Source organism: Ascaphus truei, chromosome 10 (genome assembly GCF_040206685.1).
Source record: "Ascaphus truei isolate aAscTru1 chromosome 10, aAscTru1.hap1, whole genome shotgun sequence".
Taxonomy (NCBI): Eukaryota; Metazoa; Chordata; class Amphibia; order Anura; family Ascaphidae; genus Ascaphus; species Ascaphus truei.
The window spans coordinates 7244381-7264087 of NC_134492.1; the positions used below are offsets into that span (position 1 = coordinate 7244381).

Sequence of the window (19707 nt, forward strand, 5' to 3'; positions counted from 1 at the left end):
AAACCGGCGCGGACCACACAGCGGAGAGTCTCCCGGAGGTACTCGCAAGCATCACAGAAAACGTGAGAAGGCTGGGACTTCATTACGCCACAGCGCGTGACCGCTAAGCATCCAAACTTTTTATGTGAACATACCGTATGTACAGAATGTAAGTACATGGGCTTTGCACTTTATATATTTCTGCTACATTTTAAGATATAGAATCATACTGGTCTGCACTACACTATGTGTCTGCTTTTCTTTCATTCCGAGATAACCAAACATACCACAATCAAAGACGGCTGAGACATCACCAACCACTGGCGATTTTGCCATTTTGATTTTAATATACTGTAAGTAGACTGATTGAGGGAGCCAAGACACCCTACCCCCTTTTCAACAATTCTATACAGGTGTAGACTATCTATAATTTCTTTTTTTTTGGGTGACTTGGAGAAACGCTCCCTCTGGACTTTGGAAAAGTCAACAGAACTCAGGCATGTTTCATGGACTCTAATAATTTCTCTCTATCGGGAATACTGATGGCTATAACATTTTATACGATACAGTATGAATCAAATATCTAGTAAATAATTATTCAAATGTTTTTTTATGTGTCCTTAGATGCAAGATAAGCCTATGTTTTCTCCAAGTCTTGGTGGAAGTAGGGCATTTTGGAACAAACTTTTTAACACTTTAGTTATTAAACTCATCAATTAAGGTCATAGAAAAAACAGAGCAGCAGTTTTGAAAAAAATTCACATTTATTTACTGTCAAACAGGTGTTAAACTTTACATTGGATATTAGTGATGGGCTCTTATTAACAGCTGAGGTTAAGAAAAGGATGAAAAAAAGATGAATTTTTCACTGAAATTTTACACGTAGAGCTTTAATTATAAAATAAATTAATTGCTAAACAGACAGGAAGATCATGGAAAAGTAATATTTTTGGACCATTATCTTAAAAATAAAAATAAAATAATAGGTCAGGCACCTCGTTTAGACGTTTAATGAAGTGGCTAGTGCCTTTAATCACTGTTCAATCTGACAGATTTAACCAAAATTGTGCAACTAACGGCGATATTGCCCACCAAATATTTAATTCAAATTTTTTTTAATTGTAATATTTGGCATCAAATCAAAAAGCTTGAAAGTCCGTTTCTTTGTTAAAAATATGCAACAATGGATAGAACTTGCCTTGTTTAATACTACCATGAACAAGCGTGTAAGAAAAAGCTTTGTGCAATCAAGAGTCTTTCACAATATTTTCTCTGAACTCTTTAAAATTATTTAATTGACAATTATATTTCAGTTGGACACAAACGTATTTCACCCTAGCAATAGAACAAAATATAATTTATTTAGCCATTTCATGATAACAGTTCATTGTACAGTTGAGAAAACATATGAAATAAGGCCTGTGGCTTGATTGCTAGTGGTTAGACATGTTTTCAATCTTTGCCTTAATGGAAAAGATTTGCAGTGAACTGCAAACGCCTATGCAGGGGAAAAAACCCTGCGCCCAAGACATGTCAAACGGTAAGGTACAGTAAATCTATCCCACAGGATTTAAGAGCCTACATCTTGTATATAATACAATGCAGGCCTCACAAAAAGGGCAGCCATATTTACAAATTAAGTTCGTTTGCCGCTGCAGTAAATTGGCTGGAAAGATTGATTCACTATTTTCACAAAGTCATTATTCAGCAGCAGATATTTTAAATACCGTGTTGGTACCTCTTTGCTTTGTAACAAATATTTTTTTTTAGTATACTCTGTGTATATACAAAGTTTTTGCTTTATAAAAAAAAATTCACAGAACTGAAAGGTCCATTAATCTCCTGCACAATGGAGAACCGAAGGTCACACTGGGCTGTCCGTCAATCAAAAATGATGTGGCCTCAGTCGAATCAGTCTTTAATACCTGCATGAGACCTTTCCACTCCTCAAAATCTCTATTAAAGACTTGTTACTAGTTGCATTTGTCCTTCCCTGACATCCCCTTCAGGGATGCAGCCTTCTTTGTTTATGGGTATAATGTAACCGTCGCTATTGCCTCTGCTTATCTGATAGTACATCTGAAGATGGTGGCCAGCTCCAAGATTTGGCATGCTTTTATAGTAAATGTCCTCATTTTCACTTCTCCTTGAGGGAGAAAGATCCTCTTCAACATCAGGGCTACTCTCAGGATAAGGAGAGTCCCTTAGATTGGGCATACTAGTGTACAGAGAGTCTCTGTTTGGGGACTGAAGATTGTCCTCGGCCTCCGCTGTTAGCTGTGACACATAGCTGTCAGTTCCATCGGTCTTCACTTTTTTCTGTGGATGGTACAGAAGAGAGTGAGTCCGTTGTGGAATAAGTGGTGCTTCTAATTCTTTATGGTGAAGCTCCAGGCCTGGGTTGTCGCCATGCATAAAAGATGAAGCATCTGCTACGATCGCATCATCTTCACTACTGCTTCCTCCAATAGCAGCTTTGACTGGTAGGGTTCGCTCTAAGTTGTGGTTCTTGCTGCTGCACCGGAGGTTGTTGTGCACTAGTTCTGAAATGATCATTTTTTCAAATGCAGTGTCATTCAGACTTAGTCCACAGTCTACAACCTGCACGCCATCACTGTAGTCCCCATTTCGAAGAGAGTAACTGTTGTTAAAGTTACCATTTAGCGGTAGAGTATCCATGGCACTTGAATCCCTGGCATTGTTCAGTGGATGTCCTGAAATAGAAAAGATGAGCACTGATTATGGTGCATTGTGTTGGCCTTCTTTACGGTTTAGCTACAAAGATTTTTTTAATGTAGTCTAGGACAAAGTTACACTGGAAATAATTCTTCAAAACGCTCAGTTATCAAACATTGCCAACTGTAATTGGTTGCACACCTTGTAGGGAAGATGCATTAGCAGTAGCACAGATTGTAGGGTGTTTTTTCTGCTAGAACATATTTAACAGGAACAGGGTCACCAGGCCCTTGAATATCTAATGCAAAATTATTAATTTCTCACTTATAATTTAAGTAAACCAGCATGTTTTAGAGAAAAAAAAGCTACATTTGTCCTAAACAACACTAAATCATAAAAATGCTAATACTACTAATAATAAAACTGATTCAATACATAAAAAGGAAATCAAAGGCAAATGTACAACATAAACCAACAAACTGGCAAGCAACTACTTTAACAACATTTCTAATGTTTCCTTTTTTCTGGGGGTGAAAAAAAAAAAGAAAAGTATGGAAAATGGACAAATACAAAGAAGTTCTGTTTAACAAGGACAGCCGCCTTTCACACTAGATGAACCATGTCCCATAAGCATCATCCAAAAACATGATAGACAGCAGGTGGAATGACTCACTTTGGACAACTCACATCATGTCTGTCTGCTCAGGCTATCTGGCCTAAGAGTAGCTGATATATAAAAGAAAGTAAAATGATTTATTGTAACAAGATGAATCACTAAGTTTCTCAGCAATTTATTTAGAGCAAGGGTTCAGCAAATTAGATTACTAGCAATAACAGCCTTTTTTCTGGTTAATGTAATATTTTATCTGCCAGTTCCTGCCCCAGGCTTTTAAAGGTCAAAGTTTGCCTATAGCCCTGCAGTATGCATCAGTCAGTGACAGCACTGAATAAACCCACCTGGGTAATTAAAGAGTTAAGCCCAGGGTTAGTATGGGCATGGAGGTCAAATGCAGAAATGTCAGGAATTTCTGTCAGCATGGTTAACAGAAATGAAGCCAAAAAATAAATACTGGATGTCGAATGGTATGGAGACTGAGCCATGGAATCGTAACTGCTAAAGAAATAATGCATTTGAAATGTCTACTGATATGAGAGTTCTCATCTTATGGATACATGCTCTGGAGCTAAAAGTGCATGGTTTGTCAACACAATGATGCATATTAAACATTTAAATGCTGAAGTAAATAGAAGAAAGGCCTCAATGGAAATACGATTTGTTGTCATATGAAGATCACTTGAGTTACAGAAAGATGAGAGGAAAAACAAAAGGTGTTATGATCTTCAAATGAAGCCGAGCATTACGAGGCTGCTGCATTATCTGCAAGGCGTGACTGGTGTGTATGCCAAGTGACATTCCATGCTGAAAGCTGCAGCATATTAATTAAGCTCTATTTAAGGAAGCAGTGCTTTTTTAAATGCGTTAATCAGGTCATGGAAAAACAGGGAATATATATACCTGTATATATATATAATTTTTAACATTTCAGCAAATTAAAAAATAGCTGTTCTGCTTTGTGCAGATTTCAACGTGTGCAAAACTACAGACTGGGACAACAATGGCTGTTGCCACAAAGGCTTTTACTTTAACAGAATAAAGCAGATTTTGTGTGAAAATTCCATCTGATAATTTCCCACAGAAAGATTTTTTTTTTTTTGCATGTGATATTTATAAATGTGACCACATGCTGGATTCAATTTTACATAAAGATGTAGTCTTGGTTAAATTAGAATAATCTCGCTTTTCATAGAATACATGGGGAAATTCAGAGTGTCATTTTTCTGATATGCTGCAGAGTAAAGCACAAAAGAGTCCATGTTATCTCATCTGAAGAGGCAGGTTTTGCCGCCTGTGTTCAGGTAATTCACTTGGAAGTTTTTCCTTAGCCTGTAGCAAGATTACTGTGGGAATTTAGAAATGATAAGCAAATAAAACATTTCTGCTTTACGGCACTCTTTAAACAGCAAATTATTTCAGCATTGCAAACATCGTATCAATGGAGATTGCAGTATATCCATCGCTGCTGCCCAAATGTAGACAAAAAGTCCAAATTCAATTTGAAATTAATATTGCTCTGACTTTGAATACAGATTGTGAACCGCTTGCCCGCTGAGTCTACTTCATGATTGATAGTAATGTTTTAAATGTGCCTGTTTAAAAACCATGCTGAAAAAATTTACATTTGATAGGCAAAGTTAAGTTTTACTCTCATACTTGTCTCTCTGTAGGTCGCTAGAGAAGATCAGAAGGAAAGTCAGAAAAAAAGGGTAGAAACTAAAGTTAAAATAGGATTTGATGTTGCTATACATTTAGATTTACACACGTAACATATAAACTAACTTAAAAATAACCAAATGCCTTCTATTAACACTTTATGCCAACATCTTTAAAATGCATCATTTTACTTTCATCTCACAATTTGCTAATGCAGTGCAATACAATACTACTAGACTCATGGTGCTATGCACCTGTGTTTTATTTCATGAAGACAACACACCAGCATCAAGCTGCACTATAATATAGTTGGTGCCAGTGCTTATTGCCAGATGCAAGTTTTTGTTATAAGCTGCAGAATGTAAAGATATCTTGCATTGCAATAAATAGAAATACTTGATAAGCGGATTTCATCTGCAATCTTAAGAGCGGTTATCTGAACCTAGTATTGCATAGACTTGTACCTCTAAGTGATAAATATCTTGAAGATGAGCTCTTGGACCATTTGGTGTCAGTCCTGAAATAGTATATTAAGATTTATGCCACCTGTGTTGAAAACATGGATAATTATAGGTAAATACTAATATGACTCAAGACATTACTATAATATAGTGCAGTTTTCAAAGACTGGCATAGGCAGTGCTGCAGGCCTGTTAATATGTAGAGAAGTAAAGAACAAGGAAAATGCACGTTTATAATTCTATCCAAAGAAATGTGGTGAGAAAGAATGGCAGTTTAATTAATTAAGTATAAGCACACCTGGTGAGTTAAACACAGGAGCAGAAGGGGCATTACATACAACTGTTTCAGCGAGCAATGTGTTATAAGGGTTGCTAGTGCCGTGGGGTCGAAGAAGAGGGTTTGTTAGTAGGTAATTGCCAGTCATTCCTAAAGCAAAGAGAAAAAGAGACATCAGTTCTAATTTTACTCTGACAGATCCAATAAAGGCTTTATTTTTTTTATGTTCTCGCTCATGAGCACTGTAAAACGTGTCAGATGTAATTCGGCTCACAATAACGGATTATATTTGAACAGCTAATTTGTAGGAGAAAGGGGAGAATTGTGGCAAAGTTTCGCTAATTCACAGGTGCTTTCAAAAATCCCTGAAGTCAACAGCATCCAAGAGTGACATTTAATAATTCACACAAAATTACTGTCAAACAAGAATGGTAATTAAAGGCACAGAACACTACATTATGTTTCAAGATGTTACAGCCTGCTGCTAAAAATCCTTAAACCTTTGCACGTGAATAGGGAATTCTACGCTTAATGAATATTTTAGGAGCGGGGCAATCCCTGATGGAAACATCTGTGTTAATAAAAGGGATGGCAAAAGGTAGAAGGGGAACGAAAAAACAAACATGGATAGTAGAAGACAAATTGCAAAAAAGCCTTGCATAGCTTCTGCAAAAGCCGACATGCTGCAGAAAAAGCACATTTTTTCCAAGCACACATTTAAACAATGACTTTCTTCAAAGCAGTAAATTCAAACACTTTCTTCCCTGCAACAACAAATTCAAGCAGTAATTCTTTCTCGCCAGGAACAGAGCTGGTATGATTACGTGTCTAGCAAAATAGCCTTCCATAGAATGGAAGGATTGAAACCAATTAGAAAAAAGGCAACTTGCGGTTATCATAGCATTGCTTTCATTTTGAACAGTCAGATTACAAAAAGCAGATGAATTCAAATATGCAAAGTGCCTAAAACGTTATGTTTAAACCGGAACAACTATGGTTGAAATTAACACAACAGAGCAAGCTGGGCGGGCACTTTGCATTCTCAAATTCTAGCATCAGAAATCATAAAATACTAAACAAAGTGGTATTGTCATTGTGATAAACGCATTTTTTAAAGAGAAATCGAATGGTACTACCAGAAGCATTCCATCTGATATTAATTATATAATATCTAGAATTAAACTGAGAACTCCATTATTTCAAGGTTATTTTATTCCAGTAATGGCCTGGTAAGTGGAAATATCCACGAATCTTAGAAAAACGTTTCACAAATGTTTGGAAAACGTGAAGTATTTTTCTGTTTTACAGCTTTAGATCTGCGTGCGATTGCAATCTACTCAAAAGGTAGAAAATCCTCACACATTTTCAGGGTGTGTGGCTTTAAAAAGGAGGCAATCAAAACATTAGAACCAGAGAGTACTTTTTTCCAAAATTGTTCCACTCCCAAAAGCAAAGAGAAAAGCAAATTCCTCTAAAGAGAGAGAACAATCTATGCACGCAGAATAAAAAGGGCAGTCAAAGGTCAACAAAAAATAGCTTCTTTGAAATGTCATGGATTACACCTTTTACCAGTCATGTTGCCGTTTTAACATGGTATACCGGGTCTGGCAAATACATTTTAGAGCTTTTGATTTTTCCGTGGAAATATAGCTTTTTACCTCAGACGTGAATTTTCAGTATTTGAAAAAGTAAGTTACTGGTTTATCTGCAACAAGAGGCACAACGCAGAATTCGATCCAGTAACGCAGCGTGCTCAACGACAGATCTCAGCCCCCCCCCACCAAACAGGTCAGGTTTTCAGGATATCCCTGCTTTAGCACAGGTGGCTCAATCAGAGGCTCCATCTTTAACTGAACCAGAGCCATTTGTGCTGAAGCAGAGATATCTGAAAACCTGACCTGTTTGGGGGGGGTGGGCTGAGAACTGGCGTTGAGCATGCTGTGTTACTGGATCAAATTCTGCGTTTTCCCTCTTGTTGCAGAGAAAACAGTAACTTACTTTTTCAAATACTGAGAATTTACGTCTGAGGTAAAAAGCTATATTTCCACGGAAAAATCATAAACTCTAAAATGTATTTGCCAGACCCGGTATGCCATGTTAGCACTGCTGCATTAACACGCCAAAAAAAAAGTGGGAAACAATGGTGCTGCCATTTTATTACAAGTTTCACAAAGGAGCGCTATTGTCTAAACTATGTTGGCCAATTAAACATAAGTAGAAACTGCTAATTGTGGATTTATGCACTGAGAGTATAAGGATGTGGCAAAAGTGCCATGGAATTAAACAGGCCATTAAGCTGTGAGCCGTAACTGCGGACTTAACTCTTCAAGTGCCAGATGTGAACCAACGCCAACTACTGATACAGTGTGTCCAGCTAATGATATAGCCTCAAATCATCCTTTTAAAAATTCCTTCCACTGCGGTTTCAGATTTAACTAATGAAGGCTAGGAAAAAAGTTTGAAATTATATGCTTTGCTTTAAGGCTACAGCAATAATTAGTATTTTTCATAAAAAAAGGTCAATTTCCACACTGTGTATTCATTTATTTTTTAAAACAAGGCTTTTAAATAAACGTGCATGGCTAAAATATGTACGTTTTGGAAATACAGGTTTACTTTTTTTACCCCCCTACCCTCCCCTCCCCCCAAAAAGAGAGTCAGAAAACATTAGTAGTCTGAAATTGTGATGCAACGTTGACAGTTACCTTGGTTAAGAGTAGAAGTGCTGTTAATGTCACCTGAGATAAAGGAAGACTCTGACTGTTTTCTAACTGTGTCATTCCACATCCTTCTGATACGGCTCTGTTCAGAAAAAGCAACACAACAATCGTTACTTTTTGGATTACAATCAGCACTAGCTGTAAGTGTTGGCACACAAACTGATTCGGTAGCATAAAGCAACCCTTCCTTTTAGAATATAGTATCCATCATGTTCCAATTAAATTAACTGCGATTAAATTCTTGGAACACTACATTTTTGTAGAACAGGTTTCCGAACAACAAAATTGGAAGTAAAGCAGAAACCTTAAGGAAATTATATAAAAAATAAAAAAAAAACAATCAATTTCAGGAAAAAAAGAAAAAGCATGTATTTGCCATCTAGATCACTATAATGAGAAGACAATTAGTGCATCTGAACTGAATGGGTCTCTGAAGAGTTGCTATAAATAAGGTTAATTAAAAACGCTGTCAACCTCTTTGTTACCTGTGTGCCGGAGGAATATCGAGCACTAGTTCTTGTAGTCGACGCCTTTACTGAGCTGTGGGGGCTCTCGGTTGGAAGACCACCGCAGCAATAAGAGTGTCGGAAACACTTGCTGTATTCTTTGCGCACCTGCGAGTAAAAAAAATTAAAACAAGGATGAAAAAACAAATCGGCATCAGACGGGAAAATAAACAACACCTCATATGATGAAATATTCTTCAGTAAATTGTTTACCATACCATTGATTTGCTGCTAAAAAGGCAACAAAACTGGAGCAGTTGACATTCTTAAAAGGACTTAATTAGCATCTATTATAAAGGTGTTGTTGAAGTGTCTCTCTAGGGTCATAACGAAATTTTAAGATTCTTTCATTAAGTAATTCTTAGCTGAACTGAAATTCAAAGGAATCCAGGCTAAATGAATCATTATTTTTCCGCAGCACCCAATGAAGTACATTTTCATGGATGGCTTTCACCTTTGTTGATATTCGGTCCTTGAAGCCATTTATTTCAATATGTGGAAAAAACTTTGCATTCCCCACAAAGTCATATTTTTGTACTATTACCCAAAAAATACTGAATCTTTTTAGATGAAAAACAATAGGCTATTTATGAGTGGTTTGTAGAGTATAGAAGTCAAGTTTGATCTTAAATTTACAACATTGTTACAAAAAAAATTGCGGGATACAAGAATCCTGTTAGAACTGACTCACGATGAGCAGTATGTATGCGTTTGGAATGTTTTCACTAAATATCTAACGCAAAGGAATAAAGAACTAAATCAGCAATATACAACTGTTCATAGGTTATGTTAACATGATCTCCATACAGCGTATGAGAAAACAAGCCTATGTTCAAAACCGGTTAGATTTACATGCACGCCTTCCTAACGAGTCAATTTAATAGCGCCAGAATGTCAATGCTTGCATGTGCACATTTTGATGCGGGTGCTCAGGAAGAACTGACACATACTGTATACAGCTGTGCGTGTTATTAAAAGAACAAACCACACCTGAAAAATTTACCGCCGAACATTAATGGGTATTAACTGCTCCAAAGCACAACATAACAGGGACAAGAACAATCAACATTTTATTTTACCTAAATAACAGCCTGTAGGACCACTCTACCTCGTGCCTATATTGCTGTGAATGTACCTTATCTGTCGGTATTGCACATTCCACTGCCATTACCTCTAAATTACAGCCTGCTCAGAATGGCTGGAAGTAGCAGCCCTATCATCTTGTCAAGTCTGGAAACATAATAGTTTTCACTTTCACAATTCTTGTTCTCTGTTCAATTTAGTGACCGGCTTGTAATAATAGAATAAAAAGACTAGATAAAATATGCAGACAGGGACAGGATGATATCTAGTGAGCAGCACGGAAACTTTGAAACCTTAAATGACTTCTTGCATATCATTTTAGGGGAAATTGCTTGGCTGTAGGGTATGCTCTTTTCACACTTGACTTGTGCTGGATTATCATTTTTGCTAACGCCACTTAATATCAAATCAAATGAATATTTTAAGATATAAAGAAAGACATGGAATTGAATTCCAAGTTCAACATACCGCAAGTAGTGAAACGATTTATACCATTTCTATTAAGATGTACTCCTTCATAAAGCAAAGTTACAGTTCAATATGTTAAGGAACCATTTCCATTTCCATGTTGAGTGTGTGAAAATAATTGAAAACATATATACTTATTTCAATTGGCTTTAAAGAGCCGTGTTATATCCATGTCATTAAAATGGGTTTAACAACTTTCCAGTACATAAACACTCATTAGATGAAAAGTGGTCTCTAGCATTTTTCAAGTGTTAAATGTGAATTGACATCAACTTACTTTCTTTTGAAGGGCACAGTGAAATATAAAAATAAACGTTCCTTGGAAAGCGTTGAAGACTGTGAAGAGGTAAGCCATCACCACTGTCTCCTCGTTGATAAACAGCAAACCAAAGGACCATGTTAGGCCAAGTAAACACAGAAGAGCAAAAGCACCAAGAACCCAGGACCTGGAGAGAGAAAAAAGGATGTAAGCAACAAATTATCATCAAAAAACAACACAAAAGATTCCAAACAAGTAAAAATGTTCAACGCGACCCCAACATATTAACATTGCAGCCACAGGTTTGCAGATGTTTCTCATTCAGAGCAACTTTTGGGGGGGAGGGGTTGGCCATATTCAATGAGAAAGCGCTATTGAATTTGGGATTTCACACTAAAAAGGCAACGGACCACAATGGAAACTCGACTCAGACTTGCACTGAATGTTGAAAATATTTTAACCACTTCAGTTCGAGAGCTCCAGGACTCGAAAGGTTAAAATACAGAGGTTTAACACTCCGTCTATAACCTCTGTTTTATTATAATCCATAGGTGAGTCCTAAAGAAAAAACTGACACACGGCGTCACTACAAACAACAAACTTTTATTGGCTTCTACGCCCTTGATGTCTCATCATAAAAGCTGAAATGAAGCTAAACAAAATTGAATAACCAATGACAGAACCTGACAACACTATGGCAAAAATGGAGTATATGCAAAATAAACTCTAAAGGAAAGACTTTGCATGTATGATTCAAAAGAAAATGAACCAGGGCACAGAATGAGTGACAAGGGATATTTCAGTTAGGGCATTCCACATCTAACTAATGGTCTTACTTGATAAAGGGCTTATTATCTTCATATCTAGAAAGCATTTTAAGCAGAAGAGAGAAATAAAACTGTTAGACAGAATTGAGACAGAGAAAGAATACATTTTTATACTTTATGTAAAATTAGGACAAAAATTTGAAAATATAAGAAAGCAGTGGCGAACAAGACAAACATTCAAGTTTGCTAGTAAATGAGGTATTTTTAAAAGGATATTTGGAATATATAGATTAAAGCGGTTAAAGAAAAGAAAGTCATGCTATAGTAGTTAAAGTAAGGTTTCACCTTACCCAGGTAAGTCCGTATTATAGTAGCCATCACAAACACGGTAATTACTGGTGTGGATGGAGAGACAGGGGGAGGAAAGGGAAGAAAAGGAGAGAGAAACAGAGATGCTAAAATTAGCTCTCTCCCATCATGCAACATGCAATGAAGCTGACACTAACCTACAGTCTAGTTTCTAAGATGTTAATGTCCTTCCTGCCTTATTTTACCACACAGGGAAACATTAGGATTCCAATTCAAACACTAAAGTACCATTCGCACCAACCACAAAATCTGTGCATTGTCCGCAAAACCTGAACAATATGAGCCAATACTTTTTAAAGGTCGTACAAGGAAACCAGCAGCTGTCAAATTAAATGCTCTTTAATTGGAGAACGCCTCTTTCTAAAAAGGGATTGTGCAGATTTGATGCAGCATCAGGATTAAAGCAAACATTTGTTTAATTAGTATGAATACAACTGATAATCTGCAAGTTAACAATAGTAATAGAGTCGGTTCTCTGAGGACCGCAGGATTACAAGTGGAAAGTACTTAGAATCCCTAAATCAAAAAGTCATTTAACAAAGCAAACCTAACATAATCATACCAGCCTTGTGGACGAGATCAGCATTTTGAACTGCATTTAAATGCAAATTAAATTACCCTATTTCTACGGAGTACTTTAATTTATTTATACAATTTGCTAGCATCATTTCAGGGAACAAATGCTCCAGTTTTGACCAGTGCGTCTGACATTGTGGTAACAAAGTGATGGAAATAAGCATAGTACAGTTGGTTGTAATTGACATGTTTTGTGATTGGATAGGAGCTCAGAATCCAAACAGTTTACAATGAAAGTATCAAATCTGGGAACGCCCAAACCGAAGCAAACGCTTACTTAATGTTTTCCAATCGACTAGAATCTGGTTTCAAAGTGTTCGAGTGCTTCACCATTTTGCACAACGTGATCACCAGGAAGATAAGATTGAGCTGCGGACAAACAAGATGAAAGACAACTTCACATACAGTAACAACATGACTGGAAATGTGGCACACCAATCCACAAGTCAAAACGCAACACTTCTACCGGTGCTCCGGGAAGATCCAGGTCTTTCCATGGTGCAGATTTCCAAGAGAAGAGAGGAACGAAGGCACTTCGGAAGAAAAGATTATAGCAGAAAGATCTAGCAACGTTTCTGGTGTCAGTGCAGCCTTGTAAGGATTTGTCAAACCGAAATGTTGGCTTATATTTTGACAAAAAGAAACCTATTTTTTTTTTATTTGTAGCCGAAGTGCCTTAGTGCCCCTCTTGGAACGTGTCAAATACAGTAACATCCCATTTTCAGAAGGACGAACAAGTAAAGAACCACGTTCTACTACAGCTAGTTTGCATAAATAAATGGTGTGTTTATAGTTACAGTGAGGAAAGTGCAGGGACTTATTTCAAATATCTTAGAACATTTAAAAAAAATGGTCAAATACAATCCTCTCTTTGATAAATAGAAATGCAATTTAGAGAATGTTATTTCAGAAGTACATTCTAAAAGAAAAATGTCTCAAAGTCAGATATATTGTAAAAGTAAAAAAAGAGTATAAATACTAAGGCATTACATCAATGCACAGAAAACAACACCATTTATCCAAACTTTTGAACAATATGTAATATTTAATAACATGCAAAGGTTAAAAAAAAGGACTAAAATAAAACACTGCATAATAAAATTCATTTGGGAAATCTAACAATGCACATTAGATTGACATCCCGGGCATCACTTCGAATTATGTCTTTCGCGAGTAACGTTCATTATTAATCAGGTTCAAACACAGTTTGCCGACAGAATGGAAAGGATGAGAAAATGAGTGAACACAACCATCTTATGAAGCGAGTTAAGTGGGATATGAAGGCAAAGGAGTAAAACAGAACTAAACCTCGCATTTGCAAGACTGTCACAGAGTTTATTGTAGCTCGATTTAGTAATACGGTGGAAAGAGAATACAGAATGACGGAAACAAAGAAGCAAAAATCGCAAAATGCAACGGTATTAACCATCGTTTCAATTCTCAGCCTACTTGTTCAACATGGCAAACGTGTAACATTGTAGTTTAGACGCATTCATTTGGAAAACCCAAAAGGCTATTTTCAAAATGTACTGCAGATGTTTCCAGAACAAGTCGTGACAAAAAGAACACTGTATCAGGGGCTGCCTGATACTATAGAGCTTAAACATATACCAATTCCTCGACCAACCACAAAGGATATCCATCTGTGCAGAATTATAGGAAATGTATGAAGTAATAACTATGGGGAGTATCCATCCCCTTCCTACCACACCCACACACTAAGTAGAACAATGTGTTTTTTTGGCTTCACATAAGGGTGTATGCTTCAGGTTAAAAAACTTTGGCAATTTGCCATCTTTGTTGTGTAAGGGATTAAAAATAATAGTGTGGGGGTTTTTTTTGTAAGTAAACATTGACTCAAGAAAACAATAGACCACCTTTTCCAGACTCCTACTGGCAACACAATGGGCAGAAATGAATCACTGCAATACTGCTGGGGCTATTAATAGTGCTCAACAGTGCAAAGTGGTCCAATGGACTGAAATGCCTCTGAACAGGTAACGCTATCAAGTTAGATTCAGGTGGGACAGAACCCAGCCTATTTACATTAAAAGACGACATGTACAATCTGTTTTTTATCATTCACCAGACAGGGTTTTTATTTATTTATTTATTTTTTCAACATCCTAAAATGTTTCAGAAAAACTCTTAGAAATGTTACTATATAGATCATACTTAAGGTTCAATAACATTTAAAAAAAAAATATTTGGAATCGCCGAACATTGGTCACGTGCTTGGTATCAATCCCACTGCTGCACATAGTACTATACCTGCTGCACATAGTACTATACCTGCTGCACATAGTACTATACCTGCTGCACATAGTACTATACCTGCTGCACATAGTACTATACCTGCTGCACATAGTACTATACCTGCTGCACATAGCACTATATCTGCTGCCTAACACATTGCTCAGCATCGCGCTCTCAGGCAGTTAACAGGTTAAGGCAGGGGTTGTCAAGACATTTCTCTACTTCTCCCCTCCCGCCCCACCAACAGGTCAGGTTTTCAGGACCTCTGCTTCATCAAAGGTCGAAGACTGAGCTTCTGATTGAGCCACCTGTGCGGAAGCAGGGACTGATTGAATCACCTGTGCTGAAGTCGGATATCCTTAAAACCTGACCTGCTGAGGGGTCTTGAGTACTACAGTTGAGAACCCCTGGGTTTAGGAACTTGACACGTAAAATAAGTTAAAAGCTCTTTTCTAATGCTTTTTAAAATCTGTTTTAAGATGTTGTATTGCTGTATATAATCTGATATAATCAAATATATATATGTTTCTATATCTAGCTATACGTAATTATACTTCTTTCCACAAATATGAGAGAAGCTTTAATAAAACTGTATTATGTCAAATCAGGTTGAAATATTTAAATGCATTACACACTGAAATACTGTACACTTATTGCACAGAGTTTGAAAAGACATCTTCCATTTCCTTTTAGACCATCTAGTGATAACAATCACATTAGAAAAGTTCAAATTATATCAAATTGCAAAATCTAACTTGACCTATAGAAGGTAACAGAACATTCTGTAATTATTCAGATCCAACAAGAAACTCAACCTCACAATTCAGTCATTTCCTCGCACTTTTAAATACACACACTAATTACCAAGTGTGTGCAGAAGCCATTCTTCCAAATTTACGAGTGATACGATTTACAACAATAGATATTTTTTCTGAGAGGTAATTCTGAGATCACAATGGCCTGCTATCGAAAGCAGCCATCACTTGGGCTGTGAGATTCAGCAAGGACAAGTTATAAATTAGGGGGACAAAAATGGAGTTATCATGGATGAGAAAAGAAAGCCCCGGGTACTAACTTACAAGAAGCACATCTCGTGTGACAATGCAGTTCCCAATGACATGTGAAATCCCCACTGAATGTATTCTTTACAAACCGCACACACCGCATGTTAGAAATTTGCTTGTTCAGGGAAAATAGTTCTTCAACAATCTTTGAATTTCACAAATCCTTGTTTAAATAACCTGTGCAAGGCTAATTTAACACACATACTCAAAAGACCCCGCTTGTACGGGCTTGTGGTAGCAAGAGTCTGACCAACTTGTTAGCGTTACTAGTATACACAAACATGGAACTGCAGAAAGTAAGAAAGATCTGGGGTTTTCTCCGACCACATGCAGTAGAAGTAGGCTATTTGTTTTATAGCCATCAACCTGCTCAATTGAATCATGTCTGCCTGAGCTTTGCATTTAAAAATTCATTCCACACAGCCTGCAGTGCTGACATGGATATGATAAGACAGAAGAACAAAAACACCACTCTAAAGTAACCTAGCTGAACTGCACATGTTCTGACCCTATTTGTATTCCCTAGAGCTTGTGTTACCTGGTGAGTGCAGTCCTGGAACTGCACTTGTTTCTCGATATCTTTGCAGTTAGCCATGTGGAAGGCCATTTCTCCCTGGGACTGGCAGGCAAAGAGGTGTTTCTCTAAAGAAGGCTTCTGAGTGCGCGAGTTGAACTCTTTGTGAACTGAATTAATTATTAAAGATGCAGATGGAGCTGTCCAAATGATAAGAACAGCTCCTGACGTGTCATGATCTAAGCTTTCATTAAAACATTTCAGGCATACTAATGGTTTCCCACAGCTCATTACTTTCATGTTCTTTTTCATAGATATAATAACCCAAGTGCCACAGGAATGGCAGACTAAAGACAGTACTGAAAGTAAAAAGGACCTTCCCTAAAACTTGACTATGAAAGCCCAGCGAGATGGAGAACCCACAAAAAGAAAATATGGTGTGTGCCTTCCAAAAAAAAATTAGAACATTAGATTGTTAATGAAAGAAGTTAAACGAACATCTGAAACAAATTTCTTCACGTATGAGCACAGCAAGGCACTAAAATCCAAGAAATGCTTAAAAGATTTGCTGAGACAATCACATGTGAAATACGCTTACAGAAACACTGTTCTTGTAACAGTAGAAGCAAGATAATGTTTTGAACCACTAGTCTTCTCTTACGTTTGGGACGATTAGAGGGCAAAGCAATTGCAATAGAAGAATTACGCTCAGGAACAGTGGTGTGATTGCTACCTGCTGTTTCATTTTTTGAAGTTGGGAATACAGATCCCAAAGGCCCCACACTTTGCAGCCTAAACAATTTACCAGAGGATAATAATGTCATGGCCGGTAAATAGTGGATTCCAACTGAACATGGTCAATATGATTCAAAGTTCTTCATCTATATTCTATGTTGTTTTTTTTAACCTGAGTACTGGGGGACGAGGGGGGTGGGGGGAACCCAAAAGGAGATAAAGACCTAACAGAGAGTAGCCATGTTTAAAACAGAAACGTGAGCCTAAAGCAGAACATTTCTTGAAAATCTCCCCAACTAAATATAAAAGTAACACATGACTTGCAAAAAATAAAAGTACATTAGAACAGGACAATTAAATTATATAGATCCATGCTCAATACAATTAAGAGACCCATTTAATATATCACAATACACCCATTGACTTGAATCAGGGTTTGGGGAAAATCAAAGCACAATTGGCCGCTTTGGGGTAAACAGAATTACCCTTTAAGTGTGTTAATGATTAGATGATATCTATTTATGAACGGGCCGAAAATATTGCCTTAGAGGTTTACAAAAATCTGTATTAAACGTGGTTAAACCAATTCTCTACTTTCCCGCTCTTATCTTTGATATACATAGTAAAGCTCAAGACAAAATAAAAACAAATGAATATGGTAGCACTCCTTAGTACAGTGGTCTTTGTTTGGCCAAGGAACCCTATGAAATTCTGAGGAACCCCCAACCCTCCCTAATAGCGCGTTTGAGATCAGATGCATTGTAAAATCTTCGGTATTTGGTGCAATTTAAAAATGACAGGGAATGCCAGGGTAACCTAAGGGTTCGTAGGAACCCTAGTTGAAAAACACTGCCTTAATATGTACAATTACAAGTTTCTTAATGGTGGTGCTCTGTCCCAGGTCTCATCCACAAAGAAAGTTTTAAACAAGAATCACAGTGGATACAATATCCCCCAATAGTACACTGCACGCCAATAGCTGAATATCATGGGACGTCCTGTAAAGTTTTGAACCCTCTTGTCCCTTTTCAGGCTAAAAATCCAACATGTTCCCAAAATATTTCTTCCCTCAGTGCTATAAATACCGTCTATATCCCTCAACAAGCACATGGAGGTTTACAACCTCTGACGTAGACATTCCCATCAGCCACCGTGGCCCGCCCACACCTCTCCATAAGACCATGCATGGGTCCAAAGTGGGCAGTACCCAAAATACTATGCAGGCATATTGTAGTTGCCATGGGTACCTAAATAACTTACTCCTCACTTATTGACCCCAAATAAACTAAGGTCACAAAATTATGTATTTCTACATATATATTATATTTCTACATATAAGATTGCTCATTCTTACATTTGGAAAATAATCCCTGATCCTACGCTACACGACGCCCAAATGCTGGGACCACGACATTTAGGGACGATGCGCTGCGGTCGCCAAGGAAACAAAACATAATACAATTATATCCCATATCGCTAATCCCTCCCCCTCACTAACCTATCTTAAACGAATGGGGAAATATAGATCACAAAATTCCCAAGAAACACAATTAGCTACTTAAACATATGCTGTACACAAATTGAATTCTGAAAAGCTACCATCATTTTATCCTGTAATCCTACAATACTGGCAAAAATGACCCCCCCAACAAAATCTATTAAAAAGACATAAAAAAATGCCTAAAAATGGTCACAAATTTAAAAAATATATATTTATATATTTTTTTGTTTTGTTTTTACAACCACCAGGAGAAAAAGTAAAAAGAAACAGGGCAAGAGGTATGGGAAAGAAGTAGAAAAAGAAAGGTAAGGGAAAAAGGGAGACGGAGTAGAGCTGCTCCTAGCATCAACAAAATAACCATTACTGGTCTAAAGATCCAGAGCTTCTCTGGACACCTCCAAAGGACTAATCTTACTAGAGGAAAGACAAGAGTGTACTTTTCTCTGTGTAAGCATCACCTGGTTAAGAATACACAGGCTTTCATCTGCTGTCCAACAGTCATGTATAACACCAACTCTATCCGTGTGCTGCCTTATCACCGAAAACTTAAGAGTTCATTAATTTAAGTCCAATTTATTAATCCACATTGTCTCTTTAATAAGATGCTATTTCATCCTCTCAATGGTGGTACAGAAATCACAGAATAGATTTCATGGTATCACTGTTGGTTAACTGGATGCACCACCTCCCTGATGACTGGATGCACCACCTCCCTGATGTGCCTAGCTACTGGCAATTTAGGCATTCAGTGCTGGCAGAAGCCTTCGTAATGTTGGTTTTGTGTTCACCAATTGGTTTTTTTAACCTCTCATGTTGTCTGCTTGACTTAGATCAGGCCACATGGGCATTTGAACAAATAAACTACATAAGAGTTGCAAGTATAACAATCCTTAATATATTTATATCCCAGATGTGGATGAAAAACAAATATTTAAAAAAAAAAAAACGCCTTTAATCACACACTTACAGTCAGAACAAGATTCCTTGCCAAATCAAACAATGTATGTATCGAATTGTATCACATCTTCAATATAGTGGTTATAAACACTTAATTCATGAAACTTTGGTATGTGGTCTGGAAAAATATCACCAGTTACTAGTGAAGGTAAAAAGTCACATCTCCCCCTCCCCATCACATTACCCATCCAGACACCCCTCCCCCCAACAATACCCACACACATCTGCTTCACCCGTCATATTACAGACACCATTAATTTAATCTCC

At 37.2% G+C, this 19707-nt stretch overlaps 1 protein-coding gene across 42 annotated transcripts in view; it reads right to left on the reverse strand.

Moving 5' to 3' along the window:
- Positions 1-724: 724 nt before the first annotated feature.
- Positions 725-19707, reverse strand: part of ADGRL2 (adhesion G protein-coupled receptor L2) — a 141318-nt gene continuing 122335 nt past the window's right edge. For 6 of the 42 annotated variants that reach the window (XM_075615683.1, XM_075615681.1, XM_075615687.1 and 3 more), the window contains 9 exons: positions 12691-12782; positions 11819-11863; positions 11538-11564; positions 10720-10888; positions 8871-8999; positions 8371-8467; positions 5687-5815; positions 4928-4945; positions 725-2693 (listed from right to left, as the gene is read on the reverse strand). In XM_075615683.1, coding sequence (XP_075471798.1) covers positions 1939-2693; positions 4928-4945; positions 5687-5815; positions 8371-8467; positions 8871-8999; positions 10720-10888; positions 11538-11564; positions 11819-11863; positions 12691-12782 — 1461 coding nt within the window. In that variant the 3' untranslated portion in view covers positions 725-1938. Of the gene's footprint in view, positions 2694-3328; positions 3382-4927; positions 4946-5391; positions 5474-5686; positions 5816-8370; positions 8468-8870; positions 9000-10719; positions 10889-11537; positions 11565-11818; positions 11864-12690; positions 12783-19707 lie in introns of those variants that run through there. The other 36 variants (XM_075615690.1, XM_075615692.1, XM_075615691.1 and 33 more) reach the window with 25 other exon arrangements.